A 22353-nucleotide genomic window follows, 5' to 3' on the forward strand; every position below is an offset into this window, starting at 1 on the left:
GACTGAATAATTCGGTTTAATTCGGATTCGGTCAGAATTTTTTATTTAATTCGAAAAAATTCTGTTCGGCCGAATTGTTAACTAGAGGCAGGAGGCAAGAGGCAAATGTAGAACCTAAATGGAAGGAGGCAATGAATGAGATGAGAGCTCTTTACAAGAATAACACATGGGGTCCGGTTGTTCTTCCCCTGCCAAAGGGACCAATTGGCTACAAATGGGTGTTCACAGTCAAGCATAATGTTGATGGGACTATGGACAGGTACAAAGCAAGATTGGTGGCAAAAAGCTTTACTCAGACTTATAGGATTGACTACCAGGAGACCTTTGCTCCTGTGGCCAAAATGAATACAGTTCAAGTCATCATCTCCTGTGCGGTGAACCGAGGTTGGAAACTACAGCAACTAGATGTCAAGAATGTTTTTCTTCATGGAGAGTTGATTGAAAAAGTGTATATTGACATTCCACTAGGATACTCTACTTCAGAAACTCAAGGCAAGGTGTGTAAACTGAAGAGAGCTCTGTATAGATTAAAATCTCCCAGGGCATGGTGTGGTCGGTTTCACAAGGCCATGATAGTAGTCAGTTTCACTCAGAGCAATACTGATCATACTCTATTTATTAAAAGGGTGGGCGATCAGATTACTGTACTAATAGTGTACGTAGATGATATTGTCGTTACTGGCAATGATACAGCTGAAATCTCAAAGCTTAAAGCCTATCTTGGTAAGGAATTTGAGATCAAGGACCTAGGATGGGTGAAATGCTTTCTTGGTATTAAGGTGGCACATTCAACCAAGGGTATTGTTCTCTCCCAGAGAAAATATACCTTGGACCTCCTCTTAGAGACCAGTATGTTAGGGTGTAAACCCTAGGATACTCCTATTGAGGCTAATTCTCATCTCAAAAGCGAGTGTCGAGTGTCGAGTGTCGAGTGTCGAGTGTCGAGTGTCGAGTATCGAGTGTCGAGACTTGAGACTGGAGACTTGAGAGATAACTCACAATTATATAATATTAATATTTATTTTGGATCCATTCCATTATGTTTTGTTTGTTTTAAACTTTTAATAATGTATTTCACATTTTTAGTTAGCAACTTATATGTGTACTTGTGTAGTATTATTTCAATCGATGACTCAACGTACATTAGCAAACTTTTGTCAACACCACAAGTGTGACTTTAGGTGTTTTTTCCAGGAAACTATGTGAATGGGTTAGAAATGTCTAAAATAGGATGTACACAAAAAATAGGCAAAAAAAACATACATTTGGGGGGTCGAAACCAAAGTTTCCACCAAACCGGGAAAATTTCCCAAGTTTCCTCAAAATTTCCCAAATTTTGACCAAAATTTCGGTTTCCCCAAGGGTCGAAACTTGATATTTTGAACCTTGCATCCAACCGATGTTGTTACATTGTGATAATAAGTCAGTCATCAGCATTGCAAACAACCTTGTTCAGCATGACCGTACTAATGTGTAGATTGATAGGTATTTCATTAAGAAGTTGAAGCAAGGCTTTATCTGTACTCCTTTTGTGCGAAGTGAAGATACTAGCAGATATTCTCACAAAGTGACTTAGTAGTAAATCTTTTTAAATTATTTTGTCCAAGTCGGGTATGTGCAAGGTTCATAGTATTGGGTTTCGACCTCTAGAGAGACCGAAATTTCGTGGAAACCTGGGAAATTTAGAGGATACCGGGGATTTCTTTCCAATGTGGTGGAAACTTAGGTTTCGACCCCCAAACAATGTTTTTTTTTGTCTGATTTTTTGTGCACAACATATTTTAAACATTTCTAACACATTCACATCGTTAGTTTCATAAAAAAAACATAAAGTCTTACTTGTGTGGTGAACCGAAGGTTCGATAATCATTGCACTAACTTGTTGGCTTAAATTCTGAAACTTTACTACATAATGACTATATATAGTCTACAATCTACATCAAAACATAAGACATAATCCAAATGATCCAAAATAGATAAAAATATTACATCATCAACAGTTATCTATCAACACTCAACAGTAGTGACTCAATTACTCAACACTTGAAAGTAGTGACTCAATTCCAAGTAGAGTGTTTAGGTGGTTCCATCCAAGTAATGACTCACTACCCTCAACGCACGAATGTTATCTTTTCTAACATTATTTAGTAAGCTATATATACCTTATATCATAAAAAATCAACATTAAGCCACATCAAGTCATTAAAATGAACATTTCGCCACATCAAATCATAAGAAATCAACATTAAGTCACATTAAGTTACAAAGAATCAACATTTAGAGAAATGCTCTCGTTCTATAATAAGTTTGACTGATCAAATGATTTTTATTTTTACATGAGACTTTTTGTATTAGGTATAACATAAAACCAACTTTCCAACAACTCTAAGATTACTTAAATCTGAGTTGTAATGACATAATTATGCTCCGATCAAACTTATTTTAAAGTGCGCGAATGCTGTTAAAATTGCCTGAATGAAAATAATTTTAGGGATATCAAAACAAAATATTATTTTACCAGACTTTTGGTTTTTAGCAATGTTTTAACATTATATGATTTATAAAATTTTCATAATTGAGAAAACCCCCAGCATTTAAAAATTGAAAATCGCCCTTATAACCAAAATCCAATTTTTGTTCTTGGACTGGTGGGTTAACTTTTTATCCTTTAGGAATTTGATTTTTAAACTATTTTTATTGGATTCAAATATGGGGTATTTCCTTATTTATGAATAATATCTTGAGTAAAAACATTTACTTAAATGATATTTGGTATAAATAAGTGTCAAAAAATGAAAATCTCCACTGTTTCCCTAAGTTTCCCACACTTGGGAGAAAAAATGCACAAGAGAATGTCGAAATTTCCTATGTTTCGGTCAAAACATAGGAAATCTAATCGAAATATATCGAAACTAGGTCGAAACAGGTAATTTTTTAAAATCCCCTAAGGTTTCGTTTCGACCTGGGTCGATACCTGCAAAACATGCAAAATTTCACATGTTTCGCTCGAGTTCTCAAACCATGGGTATGTGTGATATCCATGCACCAACTTAAGGAGGAGGGTTGAGCAATGGATTATTGTAATAATAGGTTTTAGGGGTTATATCCAAACAGACCCTTAAGCCCTCTTAGGGTTTTATTTGATTATAAATAAAGGAGGATTGTGCTCATTAATGCACAAGTCCAATTTGCCAATTTCTTCAAACCAAAATTTAGATATTTAATAGCAAACAAAGAAGACTTCTTCTTTCTCATGATAAAAGAACAACCCAATGCACAAGGCTCCCACTACTGCAGGGTATGGGAAGGGCAAATATACGCAGCCTTACCCCTTGCTTCACAGCAGATGTTTCCAAGTTTTGGACCTGTGACCAACATGTTACAATAATGCAAGTTAACCATTGCGCCACAGGCTCGCCCACTCTCCTTTCTCACACTATGCCCAGCAAACTATCAAAGCTACCCATGTTTGAGTGAGGGAATTCACTCCATAGGAATCTGATAAACGTTGGGGATTCAGGGAGAAGCTTGCAAACTTTAGGGCCTATTGATTCAACACAAACAGCACCCAAATTAGAGATCAAAAGGAGAACTGAATCTCTGCTACCCAGGTCTGGCGGAGAACTCAAGAACAGCTTGATGGCTAGTTCAATTTCTCCCAACTGTGGAAAGGTCTTAGAAGATGGAACTCAAGGGTTTGGGACGTCTACAGGTAGGCAACCTACAGCCCAGACTCTTAGTAAGAAAGAAGCAAAGACAAGAGATCGACACAACTACGTGGGTGAGATTTTGGAGTTAATTCATCCCCCCAAAAGAGGAACTCGACCAGGGTTTTGAGTATTTCTGACCTGTGGATTTGTTGCTATTGAAAATCTCCTTTTCCGGCAAATTTTCTATTCCAGCTTTGAAGTTTTTAAACAATTTAAATCCAACCATCCAATTGGTCTCATCCTTTGGGGTTTGTCTTGGACTGCTGAAAAGGAGATTCAATCCAAGTTTCATCCTGTTCGGTTGTTTTCATTTGAATTAATTTGAGTTTTCCTAATTTTTGGGTTTCAGTTTCAGATTTCACTATTCTTCTACTAACTTTGAATCTGACCATTAATACCAGCTTTTGAAGAATCCTTATTCTCTATATTAGCGATCATTTCCTAGAGTTTGATTCTTATCTGAGAGAGTTGAATTTTCTATTATTTGTTGGGTTGATTATCTGAGTTGGGTTAGCTTGGAATCTTGACTGGGAGGTTATTCTCTCAAACTCCCACCATGGATCAACGTTGGGAATTCAGGGAGAAGTTCGCAAACTTTAAGGCCTATTAATTCCACACAAACAGCACACAAAATAGAGATCAAAAGGATAACTGAATCTCTTCTACTCAGCTCCAGTGGAGAACTCAAAAACAGCTTGATCGCTGGTTCGATTTCTCCCAACTGGAAAGGTCTTAGAAGATGGAACTCAAAGGTTTTGGGATGTCTACAGGTAGGCAAACTATGCCCAGACTCTTAGGAAGAAAGAAGCAAAGATGAGAGATATCGACGCAACTACATGGATGACTATCGGTGTCAAACAGAGTAGGGAGAGAGAAGAAACAAGGAAGAAGGGGAAAAGAAGAAGGAAAGGGGGAAAAAGAATCGTACCAAAGAGAAGAAGGGAAAAGGGTAATTATCAGCCAAGTCTGCAACTCATCGAGCGAGCACACACGCAATTCCACTAATATGAGAACAGTTAGAAGTTAGGGAGATTAAGATTAGAGATGTTGGAGAAAGAGAGAGCTCAGGGAAAATCGTGAAAGAGCTCTTGGCTCTTCTCACCTATATTAGTTTCATACTAATATCTTTAAGAAATTACATATTTCTCCCTAGGGAGGTGAAAGAAAAAAAGGAAATACAAATTATGACAACTTAACATAAAGACAATTCCTAAAGTATCCCCTATTACATAAATTCTAACACTCCCCCTCAAGCTGGAGAATAGATGTCTTACATTCCCATCTTGCATAAGAGGGAACTGAACTGGTGAGGTATGAGTCCTTTGGTGAAGATGCTTGCCAACTGATAACCTGTCTTCACAAAGGGCGTGCAAATGTTGCCAGTGTCAATTTTTCTTTGATAAAATGCTGATCAACTTCAATGTGCTTTGTTTTATCATGTTGCACTAGATTATGGGCAATTCTTATGGCTACTTTAGTAGAGATGCATAGGTCCATCAGTATCATATCCCAGCTCAAGAACTAGTCGTCTCAACCAAATGAGTTCACAAACTCCATGAATCATTGCCCCTGTACTCTGCCTCTGCACTAGATCTAGCTACAATAGGATGTTTCTTACTCCACCATATAACCAAATTACTACCCACAAAAATGTGCAATAACGAGAAGTAGATCGTCTATCAGAGATGGATCCAGCCCAATTAGCATCAGAATAACCTTCTATCCTCAAGTGATTGTTCTAAGCATATAAGAGTCCTTTTTCCGGAGAGGACTTCAAGTATTTGAGGATGCGGTACACAGCATCCAAGTGTCCACTCTTGGGAGCATGCATAAACTAGCTCACTACTCCTACTGGCTACTGCATAAGTAATATATGGGCGAGTCAAAGGCAGATATATCAGCTTCCCACCTAACCTTGGGTATTTTCCTGCATTAATAAGAGAAGAATCACAGTCTTCTCCTAACTTGTGATTCGGCTCAATAGGAGAACTTGCCAGTTTCCCAACATCTCTGTTTCCTTCAACAGGTCTAACACAAATTTACTTTGTCAAATATTGATTCCCTTCTTAGACCTTGACGCTTCAATCCCCAAGAAATACTTTAGGTGTATTAGATCTTTGATCTCAAATTGTTTGGCCAAGTAGGCTTTCAGCCTAGCTATCTCATCGTTGTTATTTCCAGTCACCATGATATCATCAACATAAACAATCAACGTTGTGATGGTACAATTACCTCTCCAGGTAAATAATGTGCGATCTATTTGACTCTAGGAATACTCATTCTTCAAAATGGCCTGCTTAAACCTCTCAAACCAAGATTTTGGTGATTACCTAAGACCATATAGAGCCTTCTTTAGGAGACACACCTTACCATCAGCTGCTGGAAACTTGAAGCCAAAAGGGGGCTGCATATACACTTCCTCCTCTAAGTCCCCACGGAGGAAGTCATTCTTCAAATCTAACTAATATAAGGGTTAATTTCTATTTGCCGCCATAGATAAAAGAACTCTTATAGAGTTATGTTTGGCCACAGGAACAAAGGTATAATCAATTCCATAGACCTGACTGTACCCATTGGCCACTAATTTTGCCTTGTACCTCTGAATAACACCATCTGATCGGTACTTGATTGTATAGACCCACCTACATCCAACTGGAACTCTTCCCTTGGGAAGATCAACTAGTTTCCAAGTGCAGTTCTTCTCAAGGGCCATCATTTCCTCAGACATAGGTTGCTTCCACTTAGGCCTACCATAGCCTCAATAACAGTTTTAAAGATGGAAGCAGAAAAAAGAGCAACAATAAAGGCAACACCTATAGGAGAGAGCATCATAGAAAACAAACTGGGCTATAGGATTAGTACAAGCTCTCTTACCCTTTAGAATAGCAATAGGGAGGTCTAACTTAGACGAAGAAAAAATATTACCCGACTGAGGAAGATGAAACTCAAGATGTGGATCCAAAGAAGACTCTTGGCAGGTCTTTTTTATCCTTCTTGTGGATACAATATCAGGTGCTTTCTCTGTACAAAGTCCACCAATATCAACAATATCCATAGTGTCAACATCATCCACATTTTTATGTCTCCTAATATCAAAAGAAAAAGGAGTAAGAGGCTAGAGATAAGAAATGGAATGGCATCAATAGCCTTTTTACTTTCACTCCCATTCTCCCCCTAAAGAGGATGTTGATGAGAAGCAAAGAAAGGCACAGACTCAAGGAAGGTGACATCTTTGGAAAGAAATCACCTACGAGATGAATGGTGATTACACTTATAGCCCTTGGTAGTAGAAGAATATCTAAAGAAGAGGCATTTAAGAGCCTTGGGAACGAGTTTGGTCCAGGAAGATTTGTTAATATGCATATAACAAATACAACCAAACACACAGGGAGGAAGAGAAAAAGCAAAAGACTGAGGATACAAGAGTGCAACGGGGTTTTGAGACCTAAGGATTTTGGTAGGCATGCGATTGATGAGAAAAGCAGCAGTAAGGACAGCTTCAGACCAAAAAGTTTTAGGAATATACATACCAAATAGAAAGCTTCTACCAACCTTAACAAATGGCGATTTTTCCTCTCAACTACCCCATTCTGTTGGGGTGTCTCAACACACGCAAGCTGATGGATAATACCATTATTAGTGAAAAAGTATTGTAGATCACCATACATGTACTCCCCTTATATCAGACCAGACAATTTTGATCCTGGTTTCAAATTGGGTGTAGAACATTTTATAAAAGTTTTTTAATGCATCATAAACATCACTCTTCTGTTTCATAAGAATGGTCCAAGTGCAACGAGAGAAATCATCAACAAATGAAACAAAGTAACAATGGCCAAATAGGGAGGTAGTTGAACAAGGTCTCAGACATCAGTATACATAATGTGAAAGGGAACAACAAATCTAAAATCATAATAGGGATAAGATGAACAACAATGTTTAGCAAAAGTACATGGTTCACAATGAAATACATAAGAAGAAAGAAAAGATGTAAATAAATGAGGTAATTGTTTCCTCATAACAACAAAAGAGGGATGTCCCAAAAGTTGATGCCAAAGCATCACAGAATCCATAAAACTACTATCACTATAACCATATGCATAGGAGTGGTGTAGTCAAAAAAGATGATTGTGGCTCAAGGCAATAGAGTCCGCTCTCCTCACGCCCACTGCCAATAATCCTCTTTGTCACCAAATCCTGCAAAAGGCAGTGGGAAGGGAAAAAAGTGATAAAACAATTCAAAGATTTAGTTAAAGTACTCACAAACAAAAGGTTTAAGGTAAGGTTAGGGACATTAAGAATTGATTTAAGTGAAATAGAAAAAGTAATAAGAATACTAACTTTACCGGAAACAGAAAAGAGGGTACATCACCCACCCAAACCTTATCCATACCAGAACAAATGGAATAAGAATCCTAATAATGGGACGTACCAGTCATGTGGTCAATGGCACCAAAGTCAATAACCCTGACGGAGCTGTGGAAGGTGCAGATGTGGTGACATAATGGAAGCTGAAGCATCCTATGAGGTAGATGGGCTATCAAGCTGAGACATGAACCGGAGAAGCACTACAATATCATCCCTAGAGGAGTTGGTATCTGCCTTTGAGGGTCCTCAAGGATCAGTCTATATCACAGTAGCATGGGCTATAGCCCCACCTCGACGGCCACCACATATACCATAGATCCACTATGTCTATGAGGACAGCCATGAAGAACCGAGCACCTCTCTCGAGTGTGCCCAGGTTTCACACAATGATCAGACTATCAAGGTCTATCCCTATCATCTCCACGGGATGACCCTTGGCCTCAATCACCTCCACAACATTCTCTATGAGCAATAGAAGAAAGAGAATATCACTCAAGTGGAAGAGCAGAATCCATACCACCTCTTCTGATCTCCTCACTCAATAAGTAGCTACACACCTCATCAAGGGATGGAAGGGGTGACCTACTCAAAATCCATATCCGGATTTGCTCATAATTCAAGTTTAACCCTCCTAGCAAGATCAGAACTCGCTCCTTTTCAAAGGATCTGCAAACCTTGGCTTCATATTCGGGATTAGACAACTAAAGGTCCCAATAATGATCATACTCCTCCCAGAGTCCTACAACAGTATTGTAATAGTCAAAGGTAGTCTTCTTTCCCTGCTTTATAGAGAGAGCTTGCTGAAGGAGTTAGTAGGCCTTAACAGAGTCACCTACCATGTCATAAGTCTTAGAGACACTATCTCAAATATCCTCAGCAGTTTCCTTCCGGATAAATCTTTTGTCGATCTCAGGTTTCATGGAAAAACGGAGTCAAGTCATAACAGTGGAATTCGCAATTTCACATTTATGGTATTCTGGGTTAGAGACAGTCGGAGCTTTTTGATATCCCAATAATATATCCAAGTTTCCCTTGACTCCTCAACGATAACTTCACAAAGTTTGACCAGTCCAACAATTGGTGCTATCCAACTTGACAAGGGAAATCTGAGTGTTGGGATTATTAAAGACAATTTGGCTAGGATTAGTACTACTCGGCCCACACGATATAACTTCCAAAGGTTCAGTGAGATCAGACATGATGGGTGGATACTCCTAAACAACCACAGTTGGAGATCCAAAGCAAGCGACAACACAATACCCAAATATTGTCTTTTCAGAAACAAGAAAAAAAATTCCAAAAAGTTAAAAAACCATAAAACATGAGATAAAACCAATCAAATCCACTAGCAATCATAAAATTTCATTTTAATCTCACACATATGTATCATAAGATAGAATGCATTCATCAAAAAACCCAAGAGCAAAATATTAGTCATTTCATACCGTATATGCGAAAAAAGGATGTTGTCGATACCTAGTAGCAAGTAAAGTTCGAGTTATGTTCCAACAACACCACAAATCTCAAATCACAGCTTAGGGTGGCCAAACAAGGGGCTTTGGGTGACTCTTACAGACCTAGTCCCGTCCCAACACTCTCTTGAGGAGAGAGAAAGAAAGCTCGAAGATGGAGCTGGCGGTAATACTGGACAATGAATAGAAGCTTGGCTTGAGATTCAGTAGGTCCTTGTAGCCCTTCAATCTCCCTCCAAGAGTCTTCAAAGCGCTTCTAAAGCTCCATTAGGTCACCTTGTTGAATCTCTCTACATTGCATAGTCTCTATTGGACCCTTTTGCTTTCTAGGGTTCCAAAAGAGACTCAAAGAATGAGAGGGAGAAGTCTTAGTCGAATCTCAAACTCCTTCTACCTCTGATACCAAGTTGGAAATTAGGAAGATTAAGATTAGAGATGTGGGAGAAAGAGAGAAGAGAGGAGAAAGAGAGCTAAGGGCAAATTGTGAGAGAGCTCTTGGCTCTTCTCACTTATATTATCTCTTTGGGAAATTACATATTCCTCCCTAGGAAGATGAAAGAGAAAAAAAGGAAATACAAATTAGGACAACTTAACATAAAAATAGTTCCTAAAGTACCCCTATTACATAAATTCCAACAAGAACCAACTCAACCTCTAAATTTTTTCATTTATTTTATTCTCCTTCGCATTACATAGTTAATATATAGAAAGGCAAAATATATTAATGGAAACCAACTCAAAATTTATATAAAGAAAAAAGATGGTGGACCGAGTGCCGCCAATGTGGGGTCTGGGGAGGGTCATAATGTACGCATCCTTACCCCACTTCACAGAGAGGTAGTTACCTAACTCAAACCCGTGACCATTTGGTCAAAATGGAGTAACCTTGCCGTTGCACCAAGGTAATAAACCAACTCAAAATAAGAAACTAACAAACTCGGCAATATCTCAAACAAAGAAACTACCAAATAACTCCTACATAATCTATCCATCCAAACATAATAAAATTAAACAAAATAAAGGATTGCATCCAATGTAAATTAACAGCCTCCCTTTGACCAAAATACAGTGTTGGGCTTATTGCATGTCGGCTTGGGTCTCCAAGGTGAATCGGTCCAACCAGGCTAACCCAACTGCACCAACTCCAGAGGCTGTACTTAGAGTAAATAACTTTGGGATTTGAAAAATAAGGAAGAATAAATGGCAAATAAACAGAGACTGTAAATAAGTACTGCAACTCTTTAAAACTCAGACAATTAAGGATGGGGGCTTCACCAACAGAATCACCCAAGCTTACTTAACTTAACAGTTCCAATTTTAGAAAATATTAATTTAATGAAGTTTTAGACAGTACGATAGGTCAGTTGCAGAGAAAATCCAAAACATTGCAAGACCGACGGCAATCTGAATGAAATATGAATCAAAGATTCAACCTGCAATAGAATGAATAGAGATGTTCATATATAAATTTTACTAGCAAACTAATCACTACCCAAACAGTTGTGACTTGTGAGAGAATAAGAATTCAGAAAATTAACCAGAAATAGGGTAGCCACCTATAGCAGGTAAAAAAAAAAAAGAACAGAAGAACGAAATTAGAAAAAGATTAAGAACAAAGGAAACGGAGAAGGGTGAATCACACCAGAGAAAAAAGAGACTTGGATATGAATCAAACAGACAGAACAAGAAGAAGAGAAGAAGAGAACCAGTCGACCAGCAGTAATGCAACAGCAGCAACTTTTAAGAAATTATTTCTATCAATTCAGATGTGGGAGTTAAGTAGATACTTATAGTCACTGACAAAACCAATACCGACATAGATTCCTTTTCATGACCTGAAACTGAAATCAAAAACTCTCTTGGACCCAACTTACTCTACGGTCAAGCTATGTAATCTCCTGTATGGACCCATATTCCAACTAATAACTGAAACTAGACTCGTACCTGCCCCTTCAACTTAATTTTAATTAGAATGTTAGCCCCCAACTTTACTAAAATTCCCAATATATCCCTATAGGAACCAATGGCCAAATTAAGGCTTGGGCTTCCAAGCTGGATGGTTCTTATCCATCTAGACCTCTACGACTACATCAGGTTGCATCCAATTGGGTGAATCTTCCAAGTGGACAAGAGAACACTGATTCCTAGGGTTAGGCTGTTGCATATCCTTTTATCTTTTTTTTTTTTTCTTAGGGGCAGGAAGGAGGTCCTAGGAGGGGTGTTCTTTCCAAAAAAATATCTCATTCCTCTTTTATTTTAGTAATAAAGCTTCAATATTTTACTCAGAAAAGAAGAGGAAGAAGTACCTAAGAGACATAACATCATTTGTTCTAAACTAACAGTCGGAAGGCTCACCTCTGGAAATTTGGAACCCCAACTCACAAATCAATCTTCTGTTTATGTCTTGAGTGCAATTGTAGATATCATCAGTCCAAATTGTAGAATATTGCAAACAAAACATAGAGTTATTGTCAAAAGAAAAAAACAGACGCAAATTATAATTGAATTAATCCTCAAATATTTATTTTCTCACTAATAGTCAGAGTGAAACCATATTTTTGTAACCCACACAGAGGAAAAATAGATGTTATCAGTTATAATTGTAGATCACTGTCGAAGAAAAGAAGAATTTAATAGTCTAAAAAGAAACATCAGATATAATCAATTCATTTCCTCCACTATTTTCTCTGAGTCTCAGTGAAATTCCAATTCAAAGATCAGTGTTTTTTTTTTTTAAAGTGCGATTATAGATGTTAGAAGAGTAATTAATTGCCACAAACTAACAACAGAACCAAATCATAATCAATTCATTTTATGAAGAATCTAATTTCCCACCAAGAGTCAGAAAGAATAAGTATGAACCACATACCCCGCCTGCCCGTCCAAATTGGCTTGTTCACTGCTACCACCGCTCCCATAGGATCCATCTTCCGCCGTCTGCCACACCGACTGCCACGCCTGCGATGGGGGCTGAGCATACAACCCAGGGTCGATTCCAGGCAATGCCGGTCGGCCGATCATAACGCCAGGCGCCGGCTGCCCCATCGGAGGGTAATAGTAAGGCACTCCGCTTGTGGTAGTCCCAGAAATCCCCAGACCTGCTTCATCTTTGATCTCATCCCTTGGAACAATATCAACCAAGAAGTCAAAAATATCGGTACGGGTAATAGCGGCAGCGATATCATTCTTCTGCAATGTTCTACGCTTGTTCTCCTCTGCGTGAAGCCATGAACGGATTGTGAGCTCCAGAATGAAGAGCTCGCAAGCCTTGGCAAAGAGGATTGGGGCTTCAGCAGAGATCATGCGAACATCTTCATCGGCCTTCATGATCTTCTTGATACGGGCTAAGGGGAGCTGATGGTTCTTGAAATCGTTCACTTGTTCGATCTCTTGACGTTGGTACGTCCAAAACATCTGGAGTTGCTGTTGTTGCTGTTGTAGAAGATGATTAAAAGGGGGCTGTGTTGTTGGGTATGATGAGGACTGAGCTTGCTGGTTGCTGTTCTCCATTTCCTCTCTCTCTATCTGCTTTCTGCTTTCTGCTTTCTGCTTCTCTGGCTCTCGTCCTTCAAAATGGGAAATCCTCAATTCTCTCTCAAATGGGTTCTCAATTTCCTCACCCAAATTTCGCTTCTCTAATTTCGTTTCAGATTTCTAGGGTTCTCTCAAAAATGTATACACAGTGAGAGAGAAAGGATAAGGGGCAGATTCTGAAAAAAATGCGTGGCCTTTCAACGGAGCGTCTCCCTCTAAATTCTTTTTTTTTTTTTTTTGGGTGAAAGTTCCCTCAGAATTATTTAACCAGGAAATATCAATCAATCAATTTTGATATATATATATATATATATATATTATAAATAAATAAATAATATCATTTGATATCTTGAGTCAAGTATATCTATATAAGGTTACCAATAGAAATTGTGATGACGTCACATTTTAAAAGTAGACCTTGAGCTTGGGGTGAATTATTCGAATTTCAGCATGTTGGTGGGGTTGAGTTTGCCGACTTGTAGCCTATAGGGTGTTGCTGGTTTAAACTTCAAAATTTAAACTTTAAACTTTAAACTTCAAGCTCCAAGTTTCGCGCCATAATTTAATTGAGGGGCTGTTTTGCATAAACCGAGGCGTTCTCTTTCGGTCAGGTCGCTTAGAACCACCGCTTCAAAAAAAAATATAGAAAACCGGGGTTTTGTGGAAGCTATTCAAGCAAACCCTTCAATTCAATCTTTCTTGCTTTTGTGGGTGGGACTGCGGGTCTGTCATTTCTCTTCCATGCTCCACAAGGCGATTTCTCATTACCCAAAAAATAATAATAATAATAATAATTTTTAACCTTTTTAGGATCTCAACTTCTTTTGTCTACGGTTTATCTCTTTCAAAGGACCTCCCTCCCGAGAGGTGGTGTTTCTCCAACCGACGTGAACAACGCTTATGCTCTGCATTCCTCTCCAGTGAAGATTTTTTATGATTTTGGTTATACTCAGTTCTAATGTTTCTGATTTTTTTCTCGCCACCGCTTAGATCTAGGTTTTTTTACAACTACTTCTGGTTTATTAATGGACTTACTTTCTTGTTTCTTTTTTCTTTTAATGATTCCCTGGGTGTTATGGGGGTTCACATAAAGATTTTTGCCTAATTATTGGCTAGATTTCTCCGATAGGTGCTGTTGCTGCCAAAAAACCCCGCTAGTCGAACCTACACAAACACAGACGACGGAGGCCCGGAGCTTTGTCCGGGGTTAGTCCTCCGACGCTCAAGTCAGGGTCGGCCGCACAGTTCAATAAGGGAGTAATGGTGAGGGTATCAGAACTTACCTCTCCCTTTCTTCCGAGCCTTCTTATATAGCTCTTAGGGTTTAGGGTTTTCCCTTTCCCCGGAGGAGTCCTCCTTGAGTCTACCTTCTTCCCTCTTAGAGTCCCACTCGAATACGTCCATCCTTCTGGGGGGAATATTCCCTTCATGCAGACGACGTGATCCCGCGTGATTTTACGAGCGTGCTTGAGCGTGAGTGATTTCTTGGAACCTTCGTCTGGCGGAGGACACGTGTCTCAGAGGCGACACATGTCATTGCCCCCACCGAGAGGTCAATTTGGCTATATCAGGAGACCCCTTACTCCCACTAAGAGTTTATTCCTGCGGGAGTAACCAACATCTTCTTTTTTGGTTGATTTGCTCCTTCGGCCTTGGCATTACTAGCGACCGAGGCTTGGGGTCGACCGAGAGAGAGACCTTCGATCGATTCGGATCGGCCTTACCGAGCTCCCTGCCGAGGCGAGGACCCTCGATCAGGTCCGTTCGGATTTGGCCGAATTCAAAACCGAAGGTGGGACCCTCGGTCAGGTCCGTTCGGCTTTGGCCGAACTCCCAACCGAAGGGGGGACCCTAGGTCAGGTCCGTTTGGCTTTGGCCGAACTCCCCACTGAAGGAGGGACCCTCGGTCAGGTCCATTCGGCTTTGGTCGAACTCCCCACCGAAGGAGGTACCCTCGGTCAGGTCCGTTCGGCTTTGGCCGAACTACCCACTAAAGGAGGGACCCTCGGTTAGGTCTGTTCGGCTTTGGCCGAACTCCCATCCGAAGGAGGGACACTCGGTTAGGTCCGTTCAGCTTTGGCCGAACTCCCAACCAAAGGTGGGACCCTCGGTCAGGTCCGTTCGATTTTGGCCGAACTCCCCACCGATGGAGGGACCCTCGGTCAGGTCCGTTCGGCTTTGGCCGAACTCCCATCCGAAGGAGGACCCTCGGTCAGGTCCGTTCGGCTTTGGCCGAACTCCCCACCGAAGGATGGACCCTCGGTCAGGTCCGTTCGGCTTTGGCCGAACTCCCCACCGAAGGAGGTACCCTCGGTCAGGTCCGTTCGGTTTTGGCCGAACTCCCCACCGAAGGAGGGACCCTCGGTCAGGTCCGTTCGGCTTTGGCCAAACTCCCATCCGAAGGAGGGACCCTCGGTCAGGTCCGTTCGGCTTTGGCCGAACTCCCCATCGAAGGAGGTACCCTCGGTCAGGTAAGTTCAGCTTTGGCCGAACCCCCCACCGAAGGAGGGACCCTCGGTCAGGTCCTTTCGGCTTTGGCCGAACTCCCATCCGAAGGAGGGACCCTCGGTCAGGTCCGTTCGGCTTTGGCCGACTCCCCACCGAAGGAGGTACCCTCGGTCAGGTCCGTTCGGCTTTGGCCGAACTACCCACTGAAGGAGGGACCCTCGGTCAGGTCTGTTCGGCTTTAGCCGAACTCCCAACCGAAGGAGGGACCCTCGGTCAGGTCTGTTCAGCTTTGGCCGAACTCCCAGCCGAGGGGAGGCCTTCTGTTAGGTCCGTTCGGGCACAAACCTCGAGGCTTCGTATCCTGACGTGGCGGTGCCATTAATGCTCGGGAAGTCATACCGCCTTTCCCCCATCTATATAGTGTGGGGGGCCATTTGTGGGGCATTTTTCTTTTCCCTTCAGAGAGCTCACCTTCGGCCTCGGTGTCCCTTTGAGCCTTCGCCTTCATCTTCCCTTAGTTTAGCAACACCCACAAGTAAGTGATGTCTTCCTCGTCGGGCTATAGCCCATCGTCCCGCGAGAGGTCAAGGCCAAAACGTAGGTATAGGAGTCCTGGGGAAGTCCGAGGGATGTCCTTGGATTCCACCGACTCTCCCTCCTCCCGCGACTCATTGTCCGCGGCCTCACCGTCGGGGTCCAAGGGTGGCTCCAACGGCGAGGGGTTCAAGGAGAGGGTGCTCGATGCCTGAGCCTAGACCCAGGAGCCCCTAGAAGTGGAGGCTCTCAACATCGTCTCTACGATGGACGAACCAGAACTGGAGGAGCTGAGGGCCTCCTTCAGTGTTTCGGACGCTTTTGAGCTCCGTCTGCCCAGACCCTCTGACCGAGCCAGCTATCGGAACTCCGAGGAGCTGTGCTTGTACAAGGAGGCCTTCAAGGCCGGTCTTCGGCTGCCCCTCCACCCCTTCTTTACCAAAGTGTTTCGGCACTATGGGGTATGCCCGACCCAGCTAACGCCGAACGGGTGGCGACAAGCGTTAAGCTTCGTCATCTTCTTCGTACGGCACAAGAGGCCCCTCTCCCTTCCCCTCTTCATCAACTGTTTCCTTCTTCAAGCCTGCAAGGGGCTTACGGATTGGTATTATTTTTACCCCCGAAAGGACCTTCGGCTCCTGAAGGGTTACCCGACTTCCATCCACGGATGGAAGGAAAAGTTTTTCTTCGTGAAGTCGACCGAGGGGGTGCCCTTCGGCACGGTCTGGGATATCCCGGACCTTAGGGATGTGAACTCCGCCCCTGCCCTATTCGGGGCAGACGCGGAGTCGTTGGCAATGGCGAGGCGGTAAGAAGGTTGTTCTCCAGTTGAGGCCGACTGCCTCAAGTCCGACACCATACTCTTCAAGTTCGGGCTTAGCCCGGGTGAGTTAGGCTAGCCCCCGTCTGCTTCCTTCGAGTGTCGGTTCTTCATGCTAATTCCTTTCTTCTACTTGCAGTGCAAGTCACTAGGGCCAAGTCTAAGGCAGCCGCCACAGCGAGGCAGGCACAGATCAAGGAGGCCAAGGCACGTGACGCCCAACAACAGCCGAGGCCAAAGCGGAAGGAGAAGAAAGGACCATCCTCCGAGACCCCAAAGAAGAGGCCCAGAGTCGAAGGGCCAAGTGCCGAGGCTGTCCAAGCCCTCGCAGCTCCGGGCTGAGACGGGCCTGCCCAAGACCCCTCCCCTGCTGCTGTCTCCCTAGGCCCGAGGGTTGCGACGACGAGGGCTGAGGTGGGGTTTGTCCCCCAATGGTCAGTGAAGGAAGACGACACGCTGGCTGTCGGACGGGTCGCCCGAGAGTTGGTGATGAAGGGGAGTCTTCCCCGAGATGCCACCGAGGCCCAGAAGCAAGGGACGGCGGCGATGATCACGTCCGCATGCATCTTCATGGCGGGGGTAAGCTTCAGTCCCCCTACCTTCTTCTTCTACTGTTCTTTTTTCTTTTTGCATTCTGACCTTCGGTATTTCGTGCAGGCTCAGAATCAGATGGGTCAGCTGGCGGCTCGAGCCGAGGCTATGTGCCGAGACCTTGAGGTCGCCGAGAGGGAGAGGGTCTCCCTGGACAACGAGCGCACCCTCCTCCTCGAGAAGGTGGAGCACTTGGAGAAAGAGCTAGTCTTCGAGTGCCGAGAGTGCGATCGGAAGCTCTCGGAGCTAAAGTTGCAGGTGAAGGCCCGAATTCAGGAAGCCGTGGCTCGAGGGGTCGAGGACTATCGGTCCTCCGAGGACTTCAGGGAGGAGATAAAACGCGCCATCGCCCCGGGGTACACAATGGGCGCCATCGAGGTCCAAGATTGGGTCCTCGAGCGCTACCCTGGGGTCTCCTTTGAGGATAGCGGCCTCATCTTCGAGGACGACGATGTGGAGGTGACCCCATCGGCCACTGAGGTTGCCGATGCTGATGGCCGAGGCTGCAGCGAGGAAGGCAAGGTCCAGCTGCATCGAGAAGTCCCCCTGACTCCCGACCATGGAGGTTCGGATCAGGAGACCCTCCCAGCCGAAGACGAGGCTGCGAACCCGACAGACGCCCCTTGAGGTCACCTCGGGCCTCAACTCAGACCGCCCCCCCTTTTGTTATGTAACCAGCCTTCGGGCTTCTTGTAGCTTCGGGCATTATGCCTTATGTAATTAGCCTTCAAGCTTTTAATGTAATCCTTGCCTTTGGGCTTTATGAATGCACAAGTCTTTTTTCATCTCTTCTGTCCCTTTATTGTTGTCTTTTAATTCGTAGATAGGTGCAAAGAGCCGAAACCCTAGTTGACCTTCTTAGGCGCATGGCCCCAAGACTTGGCCGAAGGCCGACCTTTCAAAAGTCAGACGAAGGCCGACCCTGCAATCACCAAGCAATTTTTTCTAAGTGTTTTCCCTCTCGGCTCTAGCCGAAGGGTCTGTCAGACGCATGGATCTAGGACTTGGCCGAAGGCCGACCCTTCGATAGTCAGACGGAGGCCGACCTTGCAATCACCAAGCAATTTTTACCAAGTGTGCACCCTCGGCTCCAGCCGAAGGGTCTGTTAGATGCATGGATCTAGGTCTTGGCCGAAGGCCGACCCTTCGATAGTTAGACGGAGGCCGACCTTGCAATCACCAAGCAATTTTTACCAAGTGTGCACCCTCGGCTCCAGTAGATGGGTCTATTCCTTTGGTAAGTTCCTTCGACCCCGAGTCAGGTCTCAGGTCGACGGTGACCTTCGGTTAAGTCCATTTGGCTTTGGCCGAACTCCCAACCGACGGGGGGACTCGGCCAGGTCAGCCCAGCCTTGTTTGTGCCTCGATGGAGGTGTGGACCTTCAGTCATCCGTTCAGCAGGGTTAAAGGTTATCAGCCCGGAGAACGTCTCAATTGCCGTAAACCAGCTCTCGTATTATCCATGAATGAAATCTTCCGAATTTTAAGATGAATTACAACTTAAAGGTGCACAAGGGCGATAATTGCAAAGTACAAACGGAAAAACTACAAATGACAAGAGTGTGTGCCCGCCACTTCACTACTGGTGGAATTTTCTTAAATTCTGAGAGTTCCACGATCGGGGTACCCTTCCTCCCCTCGTAGTCTCTAGGTGATAGGACCCTGGTCGTATTACCCTCGAGACTCTGTAGGGACCTTCCCAGTTTGGATCTAGCTTCCCTTGATGTCTTGGGTCTGACACTTCCGCCCTTCTCAGGATAAGGTCGCCCTGCCTGAACTCGTTCTTCCGAACTTTGGTGTTGTAGTGCCTCGCGACCCTCTGCTGGTAGGCGGCGATCCTTTCTTGCGAAGCCTCTCTGGTTTCTGCCAAGAGGTCTAGATTCGCCCGGAGCCCTCCGTCGTTTTTGTCTTCGTTGTAGTATCGAATCCGATGGGTAATGGCCCCTATCTCTACTGGGAGTACGGATTCAGTGCCGTATGTTAACATGAAGGGTGTTTCTCCGGTAGCTAACCTCTCAGTAGTGCGGTAAGCCCAGAGAATGTGGTGCAACTCGTCTGCCCATAGTCCTTTGGCATCATCTAGCCTCTTTTTATCCCTTGGAGTAGCGTACGGTTGGTTACTTCTGTTTGCCCGTTGGTCGGTTGATACCCGACGGAGGTTTTCCTGTGGTTGATGCCGAGGGCCTCATAGAACGCAACGAAGGTTGGATTGGCAAACTGAGTTCCATTGTCCGTTACCACAACCTGGGGGATTCCAAATCTGTATACTACCACCCTTTGGAAGAAGTCCCTTATGTTCTTTTCGGTTATCATCGCTAGGGCTTCGGCTTCTGCCCACTTCGTGAAGTAGTCGATTGCCACCACGGTAAACTTCCTTTGTCTCGTGGCCTGGGGGAACGGGCCTAGGATGTCCATCCCCCACATGGCGAACGGTACTGGGCTAGATAAGGACGAGAGCTCGGTAGAATGTAGCCTAGGCACGGGGGCGAACATCTGGCACTTGATACATTTCCTGACCAGTGATTCTGCGTCCTTCCTCATTGTCGGCTAGTACAGGCCCTGCCTTAGTACTTTATGCACTAGGGCCCGGGCTCCAAGGTGTTGGCTACATATCCCTTCATGCACTTCCTGGAGTGCGTACTAGCCATCGGAAGAATCCAGACACTTGAGGTATGGCGAGGTGAACCCTATCTTGTATAGCGTGTCGTCCTTCAGGAAGAAGCGCGTTGACCTCATTCTTACTTTTCTTGCTTCGTCCCTATTCTCTGGGAGCTTTCCCTCTTTGAGGTATTCTGTTATGGCGTCCATCCAGCTTTGGCCGTTTTCACCTACGGGTAATACCTCGCGGGGTTTTTCGATGCTTGGCTGTGGTAGTACTTCAAAATACACCGCTCGTCCAAGTTCTGTGAAGTCGGAGGTGGCCAGCTGTGATAGTGCGTCTGCACTAGCATTCTCTTCTCGTGACACCTGCTTTACCTCAAATTCCTTGAAAGCCGCTGACCTGTCTCGCACCGTGTTCAAGTATTCGGCCATCCTTTGCTCTTTGGCCTCGTATTCACCATTCACTTGTCGCATCACGAGTTGGGAGTCACTATGCACTATCAGTTCCTTCACCATCAAAGCCTGAGCCAAATTAATTTCAGCTATTATCGCTTCGTATTCCGCTTCGTTGTTGGAGGCATTGAAGTCAAACCGTAGGGCGTATTCTACTTTGAAACCCTTGGGGCTTACCAACACGATTCCTGCGCCGCTTCCATCGCTGTTGGAAGCCCCATCCACGTACAATGTCTAAGCCTCATCTCCTCGTTCCTTGGCAGACTCCTGTGGGTCATCGGGGATCGTCGTCTCTGCTATGAAGTTTGCGAGGGCCTGTGCTTTAATTGTGGTTCTCGGCTTGTACTGGATGTCGAACTCTCCCAACTCTATGGCCCAATTTACCAGCGACTGGACATATCTGGTCGCTGCAGTATCTTCTTCAGGGGCTGGTCGGTGAGTACGCATACCGTATGTGACTGAAAATATGGTCTCAGCTTTCTTGTTGCCGTCACGAGGGCGTATGCCACTTTCTCCGCCTTTTCGGTATCTTGTCTCAGCATCTAGAAGGGTTCGGATGACGTAGTATATTGGTCGTTTTTGCCTTCCTTCCTCTTTCGTCAGTACGACGCTTACAGCAACTACCGATACAGTAAGGTACAACTGCAAGGCATCCCCGGTGTTCGGCTTTGTCAGCAGCGGGGGTGCAGCCAAGTATTCCTTCAATTGTTTGAAAGACTTTTCGCACTCCTCCGTCCACTCGAACTTTTTGGTCCCTTTCAGCGCTTTGAAGAAGGGGAGGCATCTATCTGCAGACCGAGACATGAATCTTCCAAGGGCGGCGACCCGACCCGTCAGCTCCTGGACTTGCTTCATGTTCTAGGGTGACCTCATGTCCCGAATGGCTTGTATTTTGACTGGGTTGGCTTCAATTTCTCTCTCCGAGATGATGAAGCCGAGGAACTTTCCCGAGGCTACTCCGAATGCACATTTTGCCAGGTTCAGCTTCATGCCGTACCGTCGCAGCACCTGGAACGCCTCTTCCAAGTCTTGGATGTATCTTTCCGCCTTCAGGGTTTTCACAAGCATGTCGTCCACATATACTTCCATGGTTTTGTCGATCATCCCTTTGAAAATTTTATTCACCAATCTTTGATAGGTGGCCCCTGCGTTCTTTAGTCCGAAAGGCATGACCTCATAGCAGTACAGCCCACCCTCGGTTATGAAGGATGTTTTTGGGACATCGGCCTCGGACATTTTGATTTGGTTATACCCCGAGTATGCATCCATGAAACTCAGCGCCTCGTATCTTGCCGTGGCGTCGATGAGGAGGTCTATCTTTGGTAGGGGGTATGCGTCCTTCGGGCAGGCCTTATTCAGGTCGGTGAAGTCGATGCAGATCCTCCACTTCCCGTTTGCCTTCGGGACCATTACCACATTAGATATCCACTCCGGGTACTGGATCTCGCGGATGAATTAGGCCTTCAGTAACTTCTCAACTTCCTCGTCTATCTTCTTCTGTCTTTCGGGGGCAAACGTCCTCTTCTTCTGCTGCACCAGCTTCTTCATTGGGCTAACATTCAGATGATATTCTATCACCTCTCGATCTATCCCGGGCATATCCGATGCCGACCAGGCGAATACGTCAGCGTTGTTCCGTAGGAATGAGATGAGTCTTTCTCGCTGCAACCTTGGCATGGTAGCCCCAATCTGGAATTACCGGGTGTCATCCCCTTCTTCAGCTTCAACTTGCACCAAATCTTCGGCCGGCTCCCCCCGTTGATAACTGGCATCATCACATAGATCCTCTATCGGGAGCGCCTCGCCCGCCTTTTCTTTTCCC

The 22353-nt window shown here is 44.3% G+C and overlaps 1 protein-coding gene across 6 annotated transcripts in view; it reads right to left on the minus strand.

Annotated features, from left to right (window-relative positions):
* Positions 1–13336, minus strand: part of LOC122085820 (nuclear transcription factor Y subunit C-1-like) — a 37774-nt gene extending 24438 nt beyond the window's left edge. For 3 of the 6 annotated variants that reach the window (XR_006142234.1, XR_006142233.1, XM_042654412.1), the window contains exons 1-2: positions 12420–13335; positions 11906–11953 (exon numbers count right to left, since the gene is read on the minus strand). Coding sequence is in view for 3 of the 6 variants with exons in the window: in XM_042654412.1 (XP_042510346.1) it covers positions 11929–11953; positions 12420–13060 (666 nt within the window). In the remaining 3 variants the exon portion in view is untranslated. Of the gene's footprint in view, positions 1–7595; positions 7908–11905; positions 11954–12419 lie in introns of those variants that run through there. The other 3 variants (XM_042654413.1, XR_006142235.1, XM_042654410.1) reach the window with 3 other exon arrangements.
* Positions 13337–22353: the final 9017 nt, after the last annotated feature.

The sequence above is a fragment of the Macadamia integrifolia genome, chromosome 8 (assembly GCF_013358625.1).
Source record: "Macadamia integrifolia cultivar HAES 741 chromosome 8, SCU_Mint_v3, whole genome shotgun sequence".
In the NCBI taxonomy this organism is placed as follows: domain Eukaryota; kingdom Viridiplantae; phylum Streptophyta; class Magnoliopsida; order Proteales; family Proteaceae; genus Macadamia; species Macadamia integrifolia.